The sequence below is a fragment of the Typopeltis vanoorti genome, chromosome 3 (assembly GCF_054136105.1).
Source record: "Typopeltis vanoorti isolate ZY-2024b chromosome 3, IOZ_Tvanoo_1.0, whole genome shotgun sequence".
In the NCBI taxonomy this organism is placed as follows: Eukaryota; Metazoa; Arthropoda; class Arachnida; order Uropygi; family Thelyphonidae; genus Typopeltis; species Typopeltis vanoorti.
The window spans coordinates 101,898,693-101,923,317 of NC_143551.1; the positions used below are offsets into that span (position 1 = coordinate 101,898,693).

The window sequence follows — 24,625 nt, forward strand, 5'->3', positions numbered from 1 at the left end:
ATATCCTAGCAAAATCCAGCAGTATCATGGTGTAGCCATTTCCTTATCCAATTCCACTGTCACTTGATTATAAAATGTGAATAAATTACTATCCTTTACAAAGCCATGCTGCCCACTACAGAGTATTGCATCACTATCCATCCACTGTTGGATTTTACCTTCAACCAACTTTTCCAATACATTAACAACCACTCCTGATAAATTAATTGGTCTATAGTTTGCTACTTTTGCCTTGTGGTGACCTTCATGTAAAGGAACTATCTTAACCTCTTTCCACTCTCCTGGAACCTTGACAGAACTGACACTTGATTGAATAACTTCATCAGAAGCAATGCTAATTCTCTTTCACATTCATATAGTACACAGGCTGACATTCCATCCAGTCTCACTGCTGTATTTACATTGATATATTTCAATATGCTGAACACTTCCTGTTCATCTACCTCATTTTTTAATATGCATCTCTGTTACATCAGCAACTCTAATTTCTCCACCTAAATGATCACTTAGCATTTCCACTATTTCTTTTGCCTCTGTCGCCTTCTACCATCAGCATCGTTTAAAGTCATTCTACTGTAGTAATTTTTTGAAATTAAGAAAAATAACAAAAAACTCTTTAGGATTTAGTTTCGCCTGCTTTGTTAATTTTCTCTCAAAATCTGATTTGGCTTTCTTACCATACTAGTCACCCTACTTCTTGTACTTTGTACTGATCAAGAGTATGGTGATCACCTTTTTCTTTATATTCCCTCAACAATGTTTTCTTTTTTTTTTTTTATGCTCTTGCTTTATATCTCTTTATCTTTATACATAACTTTATTTATATCTCTAATGGTTCACTTTTTGCTTCTTTGCCCAGTGCTCGTAAAATTTCTTCACATATTTTATCAATTTTGGCATATTAGATAAATCGTTCCTCTAGGAAGAAAGATGGGTAGAGGAAAATGAGAAAGTCCATTCCCCCCCCCCCATCTCTTAAAGTCAGAATTTGAAAAGGCTTTAAAGACCAGAAACAATGTAAGATGCCAAAATTAATCAAATACCTAAGAAATTTTACAAGCACTGAGCAAAGAAGAAAAAGTGAACTATTAGAGATATAAAGATACCGATATATACGAGGGTGGTCTGAACAGTTCTCAACCTAACAATGGAAAAACAAATTTATAATTTCAAAATTATTCTTATTTCTTCAACATCATTTCCCTTAAGCCTAATACATTTATTCTAGCGATGTTCCAGCACCATTATCCCATCCCTGTAGTGGTTCATAGTAAGATCTGCAAAATACCTCTACAGGTGCAATTACCTCTTCATTCGAAGAAAAATGCTGACCGAGGAAGAGTTTTAGTTTTGGGAGAGATAGAAGTCAGAGGGAGACAAATCTGGGGAATAGGGTGGATGTTTCAACAATTCATAGTGCAGATCCCTTAATTTTCCCCATTCCCAAAACACCTTTGTGGGCAAGTGCATTGTCCTGATGAAAGATGATTTTTTTTCTTCTGCAAACCGGGTCTTTTCTCATGAATTTTTTCATCTAGTCTGGTTAAAAGATCGGAATAATATTCCCTGGTTGTTTTACCCTTTTCAAGATAATTAATAAACAAAATGCCTTTAGCACCCCAAAACACCGATGCCATGACCTTTCCTGCTGATGGAACCGAGTTTGGCTTCTTTGGAGCTGAACAACCGGCTTCTGTCCACTGTTTTGACCTGCTGATTGGATTCTGGTGTGTAATGGTGAATCCGAGTTTCATCCATAGTAATAAATCAATGCACAAAATTAGTTTTATTCTTGTAAAAATGCTCTAAGCACTGTTCAGAGATTTTCATGCAAGGGCGTTTTTGATCTGCCATGAGCAATCACTGCACACATCATGCATAAAGCTTTTTCTTTTTCATTTGCAATTCTTCATGCAAAATATATCCTACACGTTCTTTTGAAATACCTATTTCGTGCACTTTGACTCGTTGGTCATCCAATACCATATCGTGCACTTGATCAATGATTTCTGGTGTTGTTACACTTTTTTGCCGTCCTTCATATGGATCATCTTCAAGGCTAGTAGGGCCACTTTTAAACTCGCAGCCCATTTTTTAATTCTTGTAGAAAGGCTTATACGTTGGTTATACATGATTATTAAATAACTTAAAGAATTCACAACGTATACTAGAATATAAATTAAATTAAACTTTAATATATATTTCCAATATTTCGGCAATGTCACGTTGCCATCTTCATGGGAACTTAAGATAAAGACGTACACACAGGCACTACACACAGCAAATGAGGAAGCTACCGTTTTTCCTAAAGTCCTGATGGTGCACCCTAGCGGGCTATTATTATTATTATTGTTGTTGTTGTTGTTCCGGGCAACTCCAAGGAGTCGACAGACGCATCGAGGGAGGCCCTAACATCATGTCAAGAACAACTATTCGACATTAACACAGTATCTATCATACCTTGCCTTGAACTCATTCACGGTCGTAGCACCCACAACAGACTCTGGAAGCTTATTCCGCTCATTCACCACTCACCAAGTAAAAAAACTAGCTCTAACACCCTTGTCAACCACAAGGTTGCCCAGCTTCCATGCATGGCCCCTAGTCCACCCACCACCAGTCATATTTTCAAAAATATCTTCTGGATCAATCTTATAGAAACCCTTCAGTAATTTGAATGTCTCAATCATATCACCCCTCCTTTACCTATCGTCCAATCTCTGCAACCCACAAATCTTCAACCTATTCTCATAAGGTTCATTCCTCAGACCTGCTATCATCTTGGTCACTCGTCTCTGGATCCTCTCCACTTCCTCCCCATCATGAAGAAACCCTGGTGCCCATAACTGGGCACATTATATGTGCTCAGTTATGGGCACCACTCTTGATAAGAGTCCAGATGGAGTCTTATCAAGGCTCGATACAGAGGAACAACAACTTGTTTGTCTCTGCATGTTAAAGTATTTTTCAGAAGCCAAGTGATTTGATGAGCTGATTTAGTCACTTTTGCAATGTTCCCCCTAAACTTCAATCCACTAACCACCAACACACCCAAATCCCTGGCCTCATCAATCTCCTGGAGTACGGTTCCACCAATGCGATATACTGCTGCTATTCTTTTCACCCAAAAGTGCATAACCTTACACTTTGCCACATTAAATTGACATCCATTTTCCTAGCCCAGTCCTCCAAATTATCCAAATCATCCTGTAAAATTTTGATATCCTGTGCACTAACAATTGCTCTACCCAACTTTGCATCATCAGCAAACAAGTGAACACTTCCTCTCAAATCCTTTCCTATATCATTGATGAACAAATTGAAAAGCAGTGGTCCAAGAACAGAGCCCTGCGGCACACCACTAGTCAAAAGCCGTCTTATGGACTCCACTCCTGAATAAACCACTCTCTAGTATCTCTCCTTCAACCATCCTCCTATCCATCTCACCAACCTTATATCTATCCCCATCTGCTCCATTTTACTGATTAGGGTTCCATGTGGTATCCTGTCAAAGGCCTTGGCAAGGTCCAGTAGTATCACTGTAAACCCATTACCCCCTATCCGGTTCAGCCGTCACTGTGTTATAAAATGTGAGCAAGTTACTGAGGCATGATCAACCCTTCACAAAACCATGTTGTCCCCCATACAATATCCCATTTTCATCTATCCAATCGTGTATTCTTTTCTTGACTAATTTCTCTAAGACTTTGACAATGATTCCTGATATGCTAATCGGTCGGTAATTTACAACAGCAGTCTTGGAACCACCTTTATGCAGTGGAACTATTTTCCCCCTCTTTCCACCCGCTCGGGACTAACCCAGACCCAAGACTCAAATTAAACAAAATGGTCAAGGGTACTGACAATTCTTTAGCTGCTTCTCGTACGACACGAGCTGGTATACCATCCAATCCCACGGATGTATTGACATTGAGGTTATGCAATAGACTACTCACCTCCACCTCGTTCACCACAATTCCCGTATAATCTACTGGTTTATTCGTTTCTGCAATGTCACCTGGTTGATATATACTTGCAAAGTGCTCACTCAGTAACTCAACTATCTCAACTGATTCAGTTACCTCCCTACCATCGGCATTCTTTAAAATCATTCTGCCATGTACATTTTTCCTTTTACTTGCTACATATCTAAAAAAATGTTTAGGATTCTCGTTAGTCTGCATGGCCAATGTTCTTTCGTAATCCTTTTTTTGCTTTTCTTACCACACTCGTTACCCTTCTGGCCTGCGCTTTATACCGTTCATGTGCCTGCCGGTCACCTTTCTCCTTAAATTCTCTCCACAGTTGTTTCTTTTTTTGCAGCTCAAGCTTAATGGTGTTATTCATCCATTTAACCCCTACTTGATTTAATATTCGGACTCTAGGTATACAGTCAGCCATTGCTTCATGCGAACACTTCTTAACTGCCTCCCATGCACTATCAACTTCTAGTCCTTGTAGTTGTACATGCCATGGCACTGAACCAATCAAACTCCTAAGCTTGTCATACTTTCCAGCCCGATAATTCCATATGTACCCTGTCTTACAAATCCTTCCTCCCGTGTGTCCTCTCCTCATTCCAATCAATGCGACCATAGTTGAAATCTCCCATAATAATCACCCTCCTTCATCTCATTTCTTCTATTTGCTTATGCATACTGTCACCACCATCTTTTCCATCATCTGATCTATAGCAGCACCCAATTGTATATTTAGTTCTGCTAGCCACAATCTCACACCAAATGGCCTCAAATGTGCTCTTTTCTCTATCCTGCAATTCAACTTCTATTCTCCTTGGCTGTAGCTCATCAGCTATCATCAACAATACTCCTCCACCATTTTATTCTCCCTGTCATTCCTGAACACACTATATCCATCACATTCAATCCCACTAGCTATATCATCTACAGTCAGCCATGTTTCACTAATACCAATAACCTGTGGTCTGGAATAGATATGGCCAAAAACTCTTCCTTCTTGTTCCTAATACTCCTAGTATTAGTGTACATGAATTTAAGACCCTCATTAGTCCCCAACCCTATCTTGATGCCTTATATTAACTATCCCACTCTGATTTGTTGTACTTATTCGCTTGGGCATATTATATTCATTCATACATTCAACTGCCTCCCTAAGGACTGTATATCCACCCTCCCCTCTTTAGTAAATCTAGTTTCCCTGAATTTGCACATCCACTACATTCAGCAACACTTTCTCAAGTCTCCTTACACTGTAACCATTCAAAAGCAAGCCATCCATCTTATATAGATCCTTTCTCCCATCGAACTCACTCCACACATCCACAAATTCCACACCACTCGTCATACATAACCCACGCATAAAGTCGTTCGCAATTATGGCCATCCTTTTAAACATTTCACTGTCATACCGTGGCAAAAGACTAATCATTCTAACTCTCTCACTCTTTTCTTTTGCTACCTCAAACAACTCATTCAGGTCTTCTATCATTTCCATTTTATCTCCTTTCAAATCATTCGTACCTGCCACAACATTCATTTCTTTCACCCTTTCCTTTTGCTCTCTAATAGACTCAGTTACATCCTTCATGGTCGCACCAGATTGGTACGATTTTGTCAAATCCTCTACTAACACACCTCGTACTAACGAGTCTCCACACAGTGCTCTATCCTTCATTTTGTTCATGTTCACACTCATACGCCTAATTTTCCTGTCATACTTTTTATTATTGGCTGGTTCAATCAGTCGACTTTTGCTCATATGCTCTAGCTGCTGTTTTGCCCTTTGTAGCTCACCATTCAACATCGCAATCTCACTCATTGCATCTATCTCATCTTTTTTATTCTCTGTAAAACCATTAATACTATCATTCACACTTTCTACATTCACACTCTCACAATTCTCTGGTACAACCTCGCCGTTTCTTGTCATATCCCTATTTTCTTCATTCTGAAGTTAGACAAAAATATCACACTCACGATTATTAGGTATTCTTGGCTGTTGGGCTGAAGTTCTCCTGATGTATGTTTCCCAAATTTGGGGCAGTCTCATGCATCCAAATTTATTGAGGTTTGGCATGTTTCTCAGTGCTGAGGCTGATTCCATTAATAGTCTTTCAAATTTGAACTTGCTGCAGCGTATTACTGTGGCTGGATTTCTTCCACCTTATTCTATGGCGTGTATCCATAGAAACCTCAACAAAATTGGATGCATGAGACTGCCCCAAATTTGGGAAATATACATCAGGAGAACTTCAGCCGAACGGCTAAGAATACTTAATATAGTTTCTAAAGTCCTGATGGTGCCCACCCCGCTAGGGGGCACCAGCAGGACTTTAGGAACGGTATCTTCCTCACTTCGTCCTCATGTGCTGTGTATAGTGCCTGCATGCACGTGTCTTTATCTTAAGTTCCAATGAAGATGGCAATGTGACATTGCCGAAATATTGGAAATATATATTAAAGTTTAATTTATATTCTAGTATACATTGTGAATTTAAGTTGTTTAATAACCATTTCTTGATTGTCGAAAACGAAGGAGAAGAGTGCCCATAAACTTTTATGAACTTCGAATGAATTTCTTTTGGCATTCAACTGTCTTTTACAAAGAATTTTATAACCACAAGACACTCAATTTTATCCATTTCAAGGGATACAGACAACACTTTTGCTTCAGACAGATGTATAAAACAAAATACTTGATAGAATGACTTGCAATTTCACATGGATGCTTATGGCAGATGTACTAACTTAGAAAACAAAAATCTTGCCCATAGTGTTGCCATCTATGGTCGAGGCCAAGAACTTTTCAGACCACCCTCATAAAGCAAGAGCATAAAAAAGAAAACATTGTCGAGGGAATATAATGAAAAAGGTGATCAGCAGTTTTTCAGTTGCACCCATCTTTGCATTATTTCATCATCTTCAGTTAGCACCTTTTCATCCTTACCCTTGATCATGTTGAGTGTTTTTATGTTTCTCTGAATTGTTTTGGTATAGCTTTGTACTCTTTCAGTGAAGATGTTATATTTCTAACTAAATCCTCTACAAGTCATCATAACTCTTTAACTAAATCAAATAACTGCAATAACAAATATGGTGCAAAAATCAGCAATAAAAGGACAATAATTATGAAAACAGGCAAGAAAATGGAACACATCAATTATTTCTTAATGGAGTCTATAGAACATCTAATAGCTGCAAATTCTTGACTACTTTTGTATACTGCTGCATTATACTTCTGCAATCATAGTAAACATTAGAGTTAGCTTGAGCATGCACTCTCTTGAAGAAGTATACTATGACAGTATATGAAACTAGTTCAGAATTTGCAGTTAATAAAACAGTTTGCTCTTCGGTAGTTATGCAGTTTATATACTGAAATTTTGTGAATTAGATAATAGAATAAGCAAAGCTGGTATGACCAGGAAGCTAGCTGAACAAATTTATATGGATTATCAGGCCTATTAGCCAAAACAATAAACTACAGTATATAAGACTGTCTTCAACTCAATTTTAGCTTACTGATCTGAAAGTTGGGTTAGGAATAAAGTAACTGTTCCAAGACTACAAATCAAAGATATGAGATTTCTAAGAAAAAATTCTTGGACTGAACACATGTGAAAAGGGACAGAATTATACAAAAAGCAAGTAAAGTTATTAAAAAGGACTTGACAATGTGTAACATTCAAAAACCTAAAAGCAGAGATAATCTAATCTAATCATTTCAACAAAACAGAAGAGAAAAGTTAGCAAGAGAGGCAGGAAAAAGACATGTAGGAGGAATGAAAGAATGATGCAGTTCGTAGTGCCTGCCTTCAAAAAGTGAAAAGTTCTGACAATAATGGAGACTTGATGAATGCAGATTATTTTGGAAGAAAATTGTTGATTAGAAGCTAGTAATGATATAAACTCAACTGTGTAGTTTAATCACAGTATCCGATATCCCCCCACCCCCCCAAGAGGACACAGTCAGCTGTATGGCTGAGCAGTTAACATATCCATTCTCCAGTCAACATGAACAAGCATCAAAAATAAGGCCGGGGAAGCTTTTGGTATTCATTAGTATGACTGGCCCAAAAATGATAAATATTTCTAAGACTTGGTTGATGGAGAGATACATTACAGGAATAAAATGTAAAGCTATCGTATTTTGAGGGAAGAGGAGGTGTAGTTGGTAAAGACTAATAGCATGTTATTCAATCAATAAGTCATGGGTTCCCAGCTGCAGGTGTGGAGAGATGTCTTTATGTAGGAGAAGAATTCCATCACCTGTAGGATGAAGTGGCTAGAAAAAGTCAACATTTGGCTTGTACAAGTTTCCAGGGTATAGCTCTTAGTTATACACTTAAATATATGACTGGTTTTACAACCTTCATGAGTGTGATTTGCATTAAAAAAAAATAAAAACATGAAAGCAGAAGCTCTGCTGTAGGGCCATCCTTTCTTGCCATCCTCTGCTGTAGGGCAGCATGTCATGGGAGGAAAAGATGGCAAATTGTTGCCATCCTCTGCTGTAAGGCAGCATGTCATGGGAGGAAAAGCATTAGAGCAATCCAGTGTGAGATAGAGATCAACATGTAAATGCACTACAGATTAGTTCAAAGAACAGGCAGATAATTATTATGGGAATAGAATATCACATAAGCAGACTCCTGATATGTATCCTCGGGGGGGGGGGGGGTATACAGGATGCTACAATAGTACTACATAAAAAGTTCACATTACTACCAACTTCCAATTAACAATCTTCTCCCAAATTAATCACCTCTTATATTATGATTTTCTAGAACACTTCTTACTGCATCAATCCACCAAGATCATGGTCATCTTCTGGGTCTTTTTCTCAAATACCTCTTTGGCTAACCATTCTTTTCTCATTCTCTTTAAGTGACCATACTACCTGAGATTAGTTCTGTTCACACATTCCAGAATGATAACAATGTCAAGTTCCTTTTGAATATCATCATTTTTAAAATCACTGTGCCACTGATGCCTTTTGGTTACTTATCTAATTTTTTCAGAACTCCCAAATCTGTAGTCTCCAGTATTAGACCAAATGTCTTATTTCTAACCAGCTCTTGGATCAATTAATAACAATTGGTTTGAACACTGTGATGTTTATAACTGCTTTAGTGTTCTGATGAACTTTTCTCTCTCTTCTATATAAATTGACATAGCTGACTGCCTAGTATATCAGCTTTCCTTAATCTGTTATCTATTTCCACACTCAATTTGCCATCTTCACTAAAAATAGTGCTGAGTAGCAAATGATTCGTTTATTCTAATTGATGATATTTACATGGGATGCATCTAATTTGTCTGTGTGTAGAGGCTTAAGTGCTGTGAGGATGTCATGTTGGAGGCTTAATGGATTGTATGCAACACTCAGAAAGGATTAAAACAGAATTTAATACTTCCTATATTTTGTCTCAGTCACTGAGACACCTCATGAGATTACAAACACACAATACTAAGCCCAACCACGTGGGTGACACTAAAGTCCTATCTAGGTGGAGCGCCCTCTAAGTGGCCTGGAATGTAAAGTGGGACCTCTGGTTATAAGCGTTTCACAAAGCTTAAGAATCTTAATGCAGCCATATTTGTTAAGATTTCGTTGATTCCTGAGAGCTGCTGCTGATTCTAAGAATAGTCTCTCTTTTTTGAATTTGCTGTGGTGGAGCATGGTACAGGCAGATAAGCTACTATCCGCCTGGAGGAACATAAGTCATACATCTGCAACCATGACTATGGTTAGTCAGGCCTGGCTGACCATGTCTTGGATACAACCCCACAGGATCTCATGAGAAAAAACCACCATGCTCCACCACAGCAAATTCAAAAAAGAGAGACTATTCTTAGAATCAGCAGCAGCTCTCAGGAATCAACCAAATCTTAACAAATATGGTTGCATTAAGCTTCCTAAGATTTGGGAAATGCTTATCACCAGAGGTCCCACTTCACATTCCAAGCCACCTACAACCACCCTTTGAGGGCGCTCCACCTAGATAGGACTTTAGTGTCACGCACGTGGTTGGGCTTAGTATTGTTTGTTTGTAATCTCATGAGGTGTCTCAGTGACTGAGACAAAATATAGGAAGTATTAAATTCTGTTTTAATCCTTTCTGAGTGCTGTATACAATCTGCAGACTTGCATAATTTATTTAAGAGCATGACATCATCTGTATAATGAAGTGATGAGATTAAAATCTCCTATTATGATATCAGGCCTAATGCTACTTTGGCTAACAGTGAATAACAGTAGAAATAATGTGTACTCTTGTCTCATACCTGATTTTACATCAAATCACCTTCTTGTACCTCTTTAAATTCTAATTGCTCAGTTAAAACTCAAATACAGAATATGCATTCCTTGATAGAATGTTCAAGTTATGCCATATAATTGCAAACTGAACAGCTTTCTCATGGCACCCTGTCATATGCCTTATTCAGACTTACAAAACTTAAATACAGATCCTTGCAATATCCCCATGTTTTTTCAATAATTCGTCTTAAAGTGAACCTACAATCCTGACCCCTATTTGATGTGAACCCAGCTTGTTATTTTACAAGTTTCTTAGAAACTTGTGAATTTCTCTTTTTTTTCCTTCATTCAGTTTCATTTTCCTTTTTACAGATAGGTACTATGAGATCTCTACTCTAATCATCTGGAGTTATACCTTCAGACAATGTCATCTGAATTATACAGTGCCACCAATGTAAAACTTACATGTCCACATTTCAACATTTCTGGTCAATATCATCATCTGTATTTTCAGATTTCATGTTTGTGATGGAGTTTTCTATCTACTCTAGAGTGCACTCTGATTGGATATTTCAATCATTGTTTTAAATCATTTTTTGTTCATTTAGAAATATTTTAAATTAACTACTCCAGAGACTTGCATAATCTTTATCTTCCATTTTCATGTCACATTTATCATGTCTAATTCCTTTATAATACTCTTTCCTCTTTTTTTATAATTACGGCTATTATAGCCTGTTTTTGTTTACTCTTTCTTCTATTTCTAGCTTTTTCAATAGGTTCCAGAATATTTTGCTCCCTTCCTGATGATTTATTAGTGTGTTGTGTTAAAGTAAAAAATCTGATCCTGGCAATTTGCACGACTGAATCCAGCTTATTCTTTCCCAAAGTTTCTCTTCCAAAATTTTTCTTAGCCTCTTTATCAGTATGCATTTTCTATATTAAGCTGTTGTGAGACAACTTCCCTAAGCAACATCCAGCAGAAGGAACCCAAGCTCAAAGAGTGTTAGATCTGATTACAGCATCAGAAGAAGTTTTACTTAAAGATATGACTATTCTGTGTCCGATTCGTGACAGTGATCATGCTGTACTGATCTAGCAATCCTTTTCTTCATGGAATACTGACTTGAGAAATGACTTAAGTGTATGAATGTTCCAATCAGAAAAGGATACATGCTGAACTAGAAAGCAGGAAATCATGACCAACTAAGGAATACACTAGGTTCTGTACCACAGTAATGATTGTTAGATGGGAAGGATATTAGCAGTACATGTAATGTGTTTAAAAAATATTTAAATGTTGAAATATCAGAATTGATCCCAAGAGTTTAAAGAATAAACAGAGCTGGAGTGAAATGGATGTGCAAAAGATTTTTAACAAAAAGAAGATGTACAGGGAATATCATGTGCATAAGGATGTTAGTTATTAAAATCATAAGGCTCAGGCCAGAAGAGTTGCAACTAAGTGTGAGTATGAAGAGAAACTTGCTCTGAAGTTGCAGGTTGTGAAGGCAATCTGAAAGAATTCTATGATGCAAGTAAAAGAAAGCAAGCATGTGAAACAATATCTTCTGAATGCAGATACAAATGATAGATGAAGAGGAGACTCTTCAACTAACCAGTGCATGTTTTGCTAAAAACTACCAACATGGTACATGCAACCTTGAGCTCAATGCTACCTCCACACCCAAAAAATAAACTAAGTGTGTGAGGAGAAGTATTACAGTTATATCAAATGAATAAGAATCTGGCAACACTGGCTGGTGGTATATCAGCAGAGATGCTAAAAGGATGTTCAGATTGTTCTGAAGTGGCAATTCCATGTTTGCCACTTCAGTTTCCCCATGTAGTGGGATACCTTTCAAGGCCATGACAAACACACTTAGAGAGCAATCACCTTCTCCATTTTGAGGATACATCAGTCAAAATGGGGTGCCGCAGGCCAACCACCACTTAGTGTACGAGCCAGAACCTGTCAGTACCATTCCTGACTCGTTACTGACTGGTTCTGACCAATGATGCTTCCTGCTGCCAAATACTCTGCCAGGTCATGCCTGGAAAGGGAGTACTGGTATGTGGGGGGTCACTGTCAAGACAGCATCATGGCACAGACACTGGTTTGTTTCTCTCTGTATGAAAGTCATGTCCAAGAGTTTATCTTCTCTCACAGCACATCCCCACTAGATCCTTCTAATCTCTAAACTAAAAATTCACTTTCACTTTACTAATATCCATGACATTACTAAAAACATGCGTATAACCACAGTGATTAGTTTTAATACGTAAATATTTCATCCCAAGTATCTTGGGACATCTTCAGTACAGTAATTCAAACCATACTAGGAATAACATACAGTTAGGGTGCATGATTACAATGGAATCTCAATACGTGTGCAGTAACGTGTTATAGAAGTAAATTAAAAAAAAAAAAAAAAAAAAACATATAGACTATTTTACACAATTTTGGATGAAAATTGTCATCCAAAATTGTATAAAATAGTCTCTTTATATATGTTTTTTTTTTTTTTTTAATTTACTTCTGTAACACTTACTGCACGCGTATTGAGATTCCACTATAATCATGCGCCCTAACTGTATGTTATTCCTAGTATTGTTTGAATTACTGTAATGAGGATGTCCCAAGATACTTGGGATGAAATATTTACGTATTAAAACTAATCACTGTGGTTATACGTGTGTTTTTAGTGATGAATTCACCACAGGCTTCATTATATAAAACATGACATTAACACAAACATAAACGACGTTCATCATCACTTGCAGTCTTCCAGACTCTTATTCCTGACAGAAACCCCACATTGCAGCCACATGTACCACTGTCCACCTCCAATGCCCAAACTACATGATTCTATCTTGTTTCACCATAAGGATGGCACCTATGCCTATCTGACATAGCCTGCCAGAGAATGGCTAATTTAGAATTCCCTGCTTTATCCAAATGTAAGCAAAATTTGTTTGCTTACACCTGGATAAAGGATTAAACCAAATATATAATTGGTAGCATAACCAAGTGAAAGAGCTTCTATCAACTATCTCTAATCCAGAGAATTTATTAATAAGGTGACACCTTTTGGGAACTGGTATATGGAAATATGACTTCTCCATTACTTCCACCTGAGTATCACCTGAAGGGGCATGAATCGACCGTGAGATGTGGTGATTAATACCCTTGGAGGGTAATAGATGGCAATGCTGTAGCCAATGAAGTTCTGAGGCTCGGCCTATTGCTGTTACCCTCCTGCCATGATCAGAGCTTTAATAGCTGAATAACACCTTATCCCTACACTGTCCTCTACAGATAACGGGGAAGATGAAAAGCATTCTTGCTTCACCCCTTCAAGCCAGTCCTTATAAGGACTATAAGGACTTAGTATCACCTAAGTCTGGCTACCACTTAAGAGACCTCAATAAAGGTCGAAACTGGTCTGGGTAGTGACCCTTCCCATAATGCATAATACATATCCATAAGGATATGTGCTTTGTATTATGGGATACTAAGGCAAGTGATGAGAAGTTATACCACCTTTGCCATGAGTTGCCCCCAGTCCTGAAAATACTTCAGGTGCACACTTTGTTTGCTTACACTTGGATAAAGGATTAAACCAAATATATAATTGGCTAATAGATAATAATAATAACAGGACTCTAGCTCTGATGTAGGAAAGTTTTTTTTTTTTCACCAGAGGTCAGGCCAATAGTTTTAATGGTTGATCAGTAACTTTAGCATACCATGTCAAATGTAGTGCAGCTTGTTTCTGTGTATATATGTGTACACTCCAGATGATGACCTTAATGTGAAGGTCGAAATGTAGTGCATTTATTTTGGTTTATGTTAACCTAAAGTTTTACTTTAATGCGTAGTTGTTTCCATTAGTTTCATGATGTATTCTGATCACTATGTAAGCATGAAGGAAAGGATTAGGTTTCGAGTATTTGCAGTTGCAAAGTAGCACGTGACACATGCAGTCATGTGATTTTGATTTGTGAATGACAAGAAAGCTGTGGCTTTGTAAATTTTTATCTATCCACTGTCTAGTTTTTTAAGGAATTTACCTTACATCTTGATAATAAAGAAGAATACTTAATAAATATAAATAGTTTACTTCGTGATAAGTTTTAAACTTAACAACATACGACTAGATATTCGATAAAAATTAAATAAATAAACACAAACTACAACACTGGGGAGTTTGAGAAGAGATAGGAAGCGATTAGATATTTTTTATCTCACATTTAATCTGAAATAACCAGCGTCGAATGCATTAACTACAAGGTGTTCTAGTTTTATATAGTTCATTAACTGCAAAAACTTTGAGATGAATATTTTTTAAATAAAAAAAAACATCAATACATATAAACATGACACACACCTACAGAAAAGGGGTAGAGGGGAGAACGAAATACAAATAAAATCATGTATTTTAACAATAAATCCAATTGGTCTAGTACCATAGCTGTGTCTTTCCCGTTCTGCTTTAATTTGGTATTAGTCATTTGTGAAGGATTATTCATTAGCCTCCTTTCAGGAGGAGATGTATGAAATAGCCAAGACCCACCTTACCATTTTTCATGGATTAAAACTTCATCCCCAGTCTACCTTTTATCGTGCAATTAATCCCCTCTGAGGTTATTACCTTAACGACGATTTTAGAGCCATTAGCGAATTAACTGTGGTGGAGAGAGACCTTTGTATACAATTATGGATTGTAAAAGATCTGCAAGTCTAAGCAAACTGTGTAGCTACTCTACTATTCCCATATAGATTCCCAAGTAATTCATAGCACATCATGAATTATGTGCTATTTGGGTGCATACAGCTGAGGTTGAATCCTGCTTAGGACACAGATAAATTTATAATAGCTTTTGAAGGTGAATGAACAAACTATCAAAAGGTGGAAGGTTTTTATCTCAGCAAAACAGATAAACGGCCAAATAAAGTATACAATAAACAGACAATACATATTAACGATTGTTACCTGGTCATAATCTTGTATAACTAATTTCCATTAATACCACGAAAAATTATTTACTAATTATATACAAATGTCCCTTGTCAGACACTATCTTAAATGAACAGCGTATGTGCTGTATACATCATAAAAATTTACGATTTCTTTAATTTCCATATCGTATATTGGGATAATTTTTTCGAATGACAGAGGTTTCTTATTCTGAGCAAAGATGTTTGACATGGGATAAAAATCAAGGTCACGTTAAACATTTTATATATTTCAAAATCTAAATTCCTCAAACTTTAATTTAAAAGAGTGAGTTAATTTTAATGCATTATGCTTAATGTAGAATTTATTTATTTATTTTTTTACATAGAAGTTCCCAAACCATAAGCTTCTCTCAACAGATAAAATACATGTAATAGTAATTTTCAGGTTGAACACAACGTTGACAATCAAGAACACGCGGTCTGTGGACATTGGAAGTCCGGTAATACTGGAGTATTATAAAAAATTATTACATATAATAACACTTCCTAACTTTGTTTACCTTCCGTGAAACCATTCTTTGCACTCGTCGCACTGAATCATAAAACGCACTGGTTCATTAGACTGACCACAAAAACAAAACAACCCACCAGACGCCATTTTAAAACGCTCGACTGAATTAATAGATAGATGTCGCTGTCATTGCATCCACGTTTTCTGCATTTCATGTATATCACGCATATATGACACATGTGTAACTTGCACATGTTAAATGCGTGTCTTGTTTTTCATTGCTTAGAAAGCGTGGATTTCTAGATATGAATATTTCATAAAGGATTACTGTTATACATCAGTTATTTCGACTAGTATTGTGTACTAGTAGAGAAAGTAGAAATCATGCAGACAGTTCATCGTCCAGGACCATTTAAGCAACAAAATAAAATACACAAGCATGGACGACATCGGACTAATCGCACCATACTATTAGAGAACAAGGGTGAGTGCTAATTTCATCTACCTAAATAATAATCGATTTCTGAATTACAGCAGCTATCTAAAGGGGGTATAATTGCGAATATCAGAAACATCTTAATGGAGAGTATTTCATTTAAAAAAAATTGTGTCGTTAGGCACAATTTCGTGATTTCAGATTTCCCAAGTACGTTGGGAAATCTTCGTGAGGTAGAGTGTATATATGTGACTTTCAGCACGCTAATACTTCATCGAAATGAGTTTGCATAGGTGGTAATGCACAGATACGCAATAGTATTATGAGATGAGTCTTTGACTCCATGAGGTCTTGGGTAATAATAATAACGTTGGTGATTTTTTATTTTTTTCATTAATCACGTTAAATTTTACATTAAAGTTTAGAAAACTAGATGAGGTGACCAACCATCACATTAAATTGATACAAAAATTATCAACCATACATTTTAAAAAAGCTTGTTCGTCTGAACTTCATCTGCTACACATTTTATTTGTGAATTGTGCAGTGATGAAATAGTGTACCGTATAATTGCTTGGCTCTTCACTGAATTAAATAGTTCAAAGTTGACCCTAGCACCACTTTGTCTTGATAACCTGTAGATAATATTTTCAAACTCTACAGAATCATAAGACTTACTGCGAGGGTGTGTGTGTGGGGGATCAACTTCCACAGACCACATTATACCATGCTTTGAATATATTTAGCATTGATGCACTTGCCACTCTTCATTTATAGTAATTCTCAGCATCTACTTTTTTGTCCCTATTTTGCCTGTCTCTGCAGAAATCATTCCTTTAGTCTTACTGTTTTCAACATTCCAGAATTGCCACTGTATAATTGCTTGGCTCTTCACTGAATTAAATAGTTCAAAGTTGACCCTAGCACCACTTTGTCTTGATAACCTGTAGACAATATTTTCAAACTCTACAGAACCATAAGACTCACTGTGTGTGTCGGGGGGGGGGGGAGATCAACTTCCACAGACCACACTATACCATGCTTTGAATATATTTAGCATTGGTGCACTTACCACTCTTCATTTAAAGTAATTCTCAGCATCTGCTTTTTTGTCCCTATTTTGCCCGTCTCTGCAGAAATCATTCCTTTAGTCTTACTGTTTTCAACATTCCAGAATTCTGAGATATTACAGATTGTGACTGTAATATCTCAGACTGGGACTTGCTGCTGGAATTTCTGTAATGTTTCCTTACCAGGAGCAGATTTGTACACTGAAATCTAGATGTGGTCTTGCCTTCCACAATGGTATTATCACTGGCTTCTCCTAATGATGCATATGAGAAAGAATGTGAGTGGAATGCATAGAGTGTGTGTCATTGATAGCACTGATGAAATAATAATAATATGGAATTAGAAGAAAAAGCAGAAAAATTAGATGACAGAAATCTCACTGCTTTGTACTTAATAATATGAAACAGTTGGGGAGACTGGAAAAGACTGGGGAGACTGGAGGAGAGACTGACTGTAAGTGAGCAAGAGGTATTTGGGGAGTTGAGTAAACTAGATGTAAATAAGGCTGTGGGACTTGATAATATATCACCGCGTATTCTGAAGGAATGTGCCAGAGATTTGACACCTGCCTTGACATATTTTTTTAATACGAGTCTTGCACTTGGTCAAGTCCCTAAAGAGTGGAAGGAGGGCAAGATTGTGCCACTTCATAAAGGAGGTGATCGAACTCAAGCATCAAACTATAGGCCTATCTGTGTGTCAGGTGTTGTGGTTAAGTTGTTGGAGAAGCTTGTGAGAACTAGGATCCAGAGTTGGGTTGACAACAATGGTATAATCTTTGATGGACAGCATGGATTTGCTAAAGGGAGGTCGTGTTTTAGTAATCTACTTACTTATTACAATAAAGTGACTGCTTCCCTGGACAGAGGAGAAGGATACACAGTAATATACTTGGATTTCGCAAAAGCTTTTGATAGAGTACCTCATGATAAGTTGACAGTCAAACTAGAGCAGATGGGGTTGGATATTAGATTAGTGCATTGGATTGGAGACTGGCTATCTGATAGGTATCAACAAGTTGTGTATGGGGGTGCAATATCCAGGAAAAGGAAAGTCACTAGTGGAGTGCCTCAGGGATCTGTTTTAGGGCCATTACTATTTAACTTGTATATTAATGATATTGGCAAAGATTTGGATGGAGATATTCAGTTGTTTGCAGATGATGCAAAGTTGGGACGAACCATAAAGAGTAGTGAAGATGTTGTGGCCTTGCAAGAAGACTTGAATAAATTGAGTGATTGGGCAAGCAAATGGGGATGTGAGTTCAATGTTGCAAAATGTAAGGTTTTAAAATTTGGAAAACAAAGATGGGATGCAGAATTTATGCTTGGTGAGAATATATTGTTGGAAGTAGAGGAAATAAGAGATCTGGGAGTGATAGTGGATAAGGATCTAAAATTTAGGGGTCACATCGCCAAAATTGTGAAGACAACACAAAGGCTTCTGGGAATGATGAGGAGGACACTGACGTGTAGAAGTAGGGAGATTCTTGTTCCATTGTATAAGGCTTTGATTAGGCCACACATGGACTATTGTGCCCAGATTTGGTCACCTGGTTTTCAGAAGAATGAAGAGATGTTGGAAAGGGTCCAAAGGCGACTGACTAAGGTAGTTTCTGACCTCTGGAATGTCGAGTATGAGGAAAGATTGAAAAGATGTAATTTGCAGAGACTAGTGGAGAGAAGGAAGAGGGGAGATATGATAGAGACCTACAAGTTGGTAAGGGGTTGCTATAGGATCAATGGTGGAGAAGTTCTACAGCGAATAGTGGGAGATCAGGGGAGAACCAGAGGTCATCCCTGGAAACTGTATAAAGAGGGTGTGAGTAGGGGAGTGAGAGGCAGGTTTTTTTCGTGCAGAGTTGTGAATGATTGGAATGCCTTGCCTGAGAGTGTGGTGTCTGCAAGGAGTTTGAATGTGTTTAAGACCAGGTATGATGAGATGTGTGTGAGATAAAAGGACCTCCTAGATTAGTCTTTGACTCCATGAGGTCTTGTTTAATAATAATAATAATAATTAATTAAAAAAAAAACCACTTAAGTAAGAGACAAAATACAAGGGAAGTTTGGGGGGGGTTGCAGAAGAACAGAAAAATTTGAAAAAAAGATATGTTAATGTGTGGAGATTCTATTATCAGGATTGCCAGACAAGCAGTTAATGAAAGAATGTTTTCTGGGAGGAAAACATTCTTGATGTGACTGAGTCTAAGCAAGTGAGTAGAACAAGTTCAAGATATGAGTATTAAGATTAGGCTGTTTAATTTAAGTCTCAGCTCTGGTGGAGTTCCAAGGAAAGAAGGTCAAATAATTCCCTGACATAAGGGAGGTTCTAAGACTGCAGTAGCAAATTATAGACCAATCACTTTCTCAGGCATGATGGTAAAAAGTACTAGAAAAATTGGTCAAAAAGAGAATTCAAGAATGGGTAGATAAAAATATGATGCTCTGTGAGGTTCAGCATGGCTTTGTGAAGGATCGGTCATGCCTTAGTCATTTACTAACTTTTTATAATAGAGTAACAGCTGAATTGGATAAAGGAAATAGCTACACAGTAATTTTGCTGGATTTTGCAAAGGCATTTGACAGGATACCACATGCAATTCTGTTTCCCAAATTAGAACAAATGGGGATGGATATGATGCTGGTTAAGTTGATAAGAGGGTGACTGCTGGGGAACATGAAAAAGTGGTATATGGAGAGGCAGAATCAAGGTGATGGTCTGCTACAAGGTTCAGTGCTGGGATAATTGCTGTTTAATTTGTACATAAATGATATAGGAAATAACCTGGATGGAAATATTCAGTTGTTTTCTGATGATGCGAAATTAGGTAGTGTAATAGTTAATCAAGGTGATATGGAGAGCTTGCAGGATGATTTAAATATGCTGTCAGTATGGGCAAAAGTTAATGGGTGTCAGTTGAATGTCGAGAAATGTAAAGTTATGCATTTTGGGATAAATTGATTACAACCTGTGTATCACATTGATGGCACTCTACTCCAGATAGAGAGTTAATTAAAAGAAACACACGTATTAACCACAGTGAAAATTATTTAATTGTAAATATTTCATCCTAAGTATCTTAGGACATCATCAGTACAGTAGTTTTAAACAATAATAGGAATAACATACAGTTAGGGCTCATGATTACAATAGAATCTCATTAAACGTGCATAACGTGCTACAGGAGTACAAAAAAAAAAAATTAATTATTTAACACAATTTTGTATGACAATTTCCCATACTTTAGGAATAGTAAGAACGTCATTGCGGTTTAAGTTTGGTCTGTCTAGTAGGGCTTCAGACTTTCTTTGTTTAAACGTTCATGTTTGTATAAAGATCTATGTAAAAGTTTAGACTTTTCCCAATGGATCCTATGGTTTGGATTTTCAGGTCAAATTTACAAGCAAGAAGAAGGAACAGCAATGGGATCTCCTTTATTACCAAACCTAGCAAACTTGTTTCTAGAACACCTTGAGGAAAAAATATTCACTTTTGAACCCAAACCAAAAATTTGGTTAAGATATGTCGACGACATATTTGCAGTCTGGGATCATCCTGAACATGAATTTCAACTGTTTCTAGATAAAATTAACCTTCTTCATCATCGAATCAACTTTATGTTAGAAAAAGAATCTCCACAGGGTATCTCCTTTTTGGATTTACACATCCAAAGAAAAGAAGACGGTTCCATCGCCACATCTGTCTTTTGCAAGCCTACATTCTCAGATCGTTATATTCACAATTCTTCTGCTCATCATCCATCTCAGAAATCTGGTATTATTAAATCACTAGTTTCCAGAGCGCACAAATTCTGCTCCTCTGAAGAATCTTTAAACCAAGAATTAGAAGTAATCAAAAATACAGCCATCCTAAATGGATATAATCCTAAAACAATTCAAAAAATCATCAGTTGTCACTTCTCCACACATCAAACCAGACAGGAAGAAGTCCATAGGATTCCTATACCTTACGTTAAAGGCATCTCGAACGTCTTTCTAAAATTATGAAGAAATACAATTTTGCCACTACTTACAAACCTATCAACCAAATTTACAACGTTATCTTCTCTTAAGGACAAACTCTCACCTTTGATGTTGCCTGGCATTTATGAGATTCCATGCCCATGCAATTTATCTTACTTTGGACAGACAGGTAGGTCTGTTCAGAAACGCATCTCAGAACATCAAGACCACATTTGTCTTTTTAAACCGCAGAAATCTGTCCTCTCTCTCAACACAGGATTGAAAATCCAAACCATAGGATCCATTGGGAAAAGTCTAAACTTTTACATAGATCTTTATATAAACATGAACGTTTATACAAAGAAAGTTCTGAAGCCCTACTACACAGATCAAACTTAAACCACAACGACATTCTGTTCCTAAAGTATGGGAAATTGTCATAACAAAATTGTGTTAAATAATTATTATTATTTTTATTTTTTTTATTTTTTTGTACTACTGTAGCACGTTTAATGAGATTCTATTGTAATCATGCGCCCTAACTGTATGTTATTCCTATTATTGTTTAAAACTACTGTACTGATGATATCCTAAGATACTTAGGATGAAATATTTACAATGAAATAATTTTCACTGTAGTTAATACGTGTGTCTTTTAATTATGATCGCACCACAGGTTTCGTTATTAAAAAAAAAAAAGATAGAGAGTTATAGTTTAGAGGACGCATTGCTAAGGTAGCCCATTAGATTACTTGGCTATTAAAGAATGCATTAACTAGTAGAGATAAGGAAGTTTTTATTGCTTATTTCTATATTCGTTATTAAAAAAAAAAAGATAGAGAGTTATAGTTTAGAGGACGCATTGCTAAGGTAGCCCATTAGATTACTTGGCTATTAAAGAATGCATTAACTAGTAGAGATAAGGAAGTTTTTATTGCTCTTTATAAAGCCTTGATATGCCTGCATCTGGATTACTGTGCCCAAGTCTGGTCCTCTGGGTTTCTTGGGGATGAGGAGCAGTGAAGAGGATTCAGAGGTGAGTGATCAAGATGATGAGTGGCCTGTGGAATGTTCCCTATGAGGATAGATTGAAAGCATGAGTGGATTGAAGAAGTTGGTTGATAGGAGAAAAAAGAGGGGATATGATAGAAATATTTAAGTTGCTTAAAGGGTTTTATAGGATAGATGCAGGGGGAATGTTTCAGCACTTGGCTGGAGAGACTAGAACAAGAGGTTATCCCTGGAAGTTGAATAAAGGTGGTGTTAGCAGGGGGTGTGAGGACTAGATTTTTTGCTTGGAGAGTTGTGAATAAGTGGAATAGGTTGCAGAGTCAGTTGTGAGTGATTTGTTAATGGGTTCAAGGAGAGGTATGATAAATTGTGTGGATAGAGATAGATTGGGTCTCCCGTGATAAGTCTTCAGACTCCATGGAGGTGCCCGTATAATAATAATAATAAACATAAAAACAATCTGATGAAGATGTATAATGGGGATAAATCTATACATTATAGAGAAGACAGGAATCTGTTAGTATGTTTCTTGAAGAGCTGGGATTTGTAGTCATTGGGAAAAGCAGTATGAGGAACGGTGTTCTGAAGGACTGAAGTATATGGAGTGAAGAGGAGGAGTTGGTTTGGTAAGCTTGGAGCTGAACTGTATATTGATGCTGACTAGGAAATGCCATGTTCATACATCACTAGTGGAAATGAGAGGAATGGTGGTAGCCAGTTTGGTGGGGCAGCATTCGTGGTGATACCTATAGAAAAAAGTGCAGAAACAGACCATCTATGGAAAGTAGTTGGAATCGGAGAGAGCGGTTGTAAATATCTCACATAATCATTTTACTTATGTTCCTTTTTTTTTTTTCATAATTATATATACTGAGCATAAATTACATTAAAATGTTTGTTGAAAAGTTTTGTTGAATGATAAGATAATCAAAAATTATATGCCGTATTTATTCGAATATAACTCACACTTTTCCCCAAAAAATTAAACTTAAAAAATTATGGTGCAAGATATGTATGGAGATTTTCAGAAACTAAAGTTTTTCAGGAAAAAACTAAATTGGTGTTTATAATTAAATCCTTAGTATTCATTGTAATTTATAATTGCTCACATTATTTATGTGATCAGCCACTCTCCTTCATCACTTGATATATTTGAATTTTTTTAGTGACAATGCTTCTGCAATTAAATTAATTATTTCTGTTGAAATCATATCCCAAGCTCTCAAAATCCAGTTGCAGAACAGTTCTAATGACAGTCTCTTAATCTTAATTCACCCCTTGGTGGAGTATTAACAAAAGTCCATGCGACTCGACGACAAAGGCAAGCCCGCGATTATTGAGTTGAAATGCTGATTCTCTTCAACGGAGTTTCAAAATATCTAAAACTGCTATATCAACATTTGCTATCTACTTCTTAAAGTTTAAACTTTTTTCATGTGTGAACTATATGCAAAACTTTTTATTTTATTTATTTTTTATTTTTTTTTGGAAAGTAAAATCGGGGTGTGAGATTTATGCGAGGGCAAGTTATATTGGTAAATACACTATGTATGCATTTGAATTTATTAATGTAATTGTATGTTTAGTATTATTGGACTGCTATGTGGTTAAGCAGTATTGATAAGGAATGATATGTCACAATGTGCTATGCTATGCTGTTTAGATCTCTGACAAGTAACAACTTTTCTATTTTCTTTATATCCACTGCCTTCTGTAATGACTTGAACAATTCTTCTACTTACTAGCACCTTCTAGTGAACTATAGGCACAAATAAGCTGCATATTTTAATTTTTGCCCATTTCACTCTGCTCAATATTGTATGCAACTCAAGATTATCTTTATGTGTTGGTGTCGAATACTATAGCTACCTCTTTCTCTGATCATGACTGCATGAATATAACAGCTTGTATTTGTTATTAGTAGAATCCCACCTGGTCAGTGTGGTAGTTCTCCAATTCATCTGCCATTTGTTTTCCATTCATCCTTCTTATATTTATGGTGGCTATCTTGAATTCTACTAGTGCTGAGTTTTTTTAGCTTATTCGCAGTTAACATAGTTACTGGTTCCCTGCATGAATAGCAGCAAGGATCTTGTTCAACCTGGCTTGTCACCTGGTTGGATCATCATTTTTGCTTGGCTTTAAGCAAATAAATGATATAATTTGGCTAGCTTGACCCCAAATTGCCAGTCCATCTTCCTTTTGTCATTAGCCAACAGTTCATTTAGCAGGTAACCACCTGCTAACTGAATCAGTTCCTGACGATGGGCAAATCTCTCCCCCTCCCCGCCCATCTCACTTTCTCCTGGTCACCTTTTATATGTACATAAGTGCTTCATGATACAAATAATACCAGAGGAACAACATAATGTATTGTTTATTAATTTCCTCATATTTTGGATTTTAAATCAATATCTTCAAAGCACAGA

The 24,625-nt window shown here is 36.7% G+C and overlaps 2 protein-coding genes across 2 annotated transcripts in view; one reads left to right on the forward strand and one right to left on the reverse strand.

Annotated features, from left to right (window-relative positions):
* The window catches only part of LOC150108428 (histone lysine demethylase PHF8-like), a 391,806-nt gene extending 375,943 nt beyond the window's left edge, over positions 1 to 15,863 (reverse strand). The window contains exon 1 of the mRNA XM_090415841.1: positions 15,766 to 15,863. Within this exon, the coding sequence (XP_090271967.1) occupies positions 15,766 to 15,863 (98 nt within the window). The remainder of the gene's footprint in view (positions 1 to 15,765) is intronic.
* Positions 15,864 to 15,930: 67 nt separating this feature from the next.
* Positions 15,931 to 24,625, forward strand: part of Tsr1 (Tsr1 ribosome assembly factor) — a 273,200-nt gene continuing 264,505 nt past the window's right edge. The window contains exon 1 of the mRNA XM_090415842.1: positions 15,931 to 16,200. Within this exon, the coding sequence (XP_090271968.1) occupies positions 16,101 to 16,200 (100 nt within the window). The 5' untranslated portion in view covers positions 15,931 to 16,100. The remainder of the gene's footprint in view (positions 16,201 to 24,625) is intronic.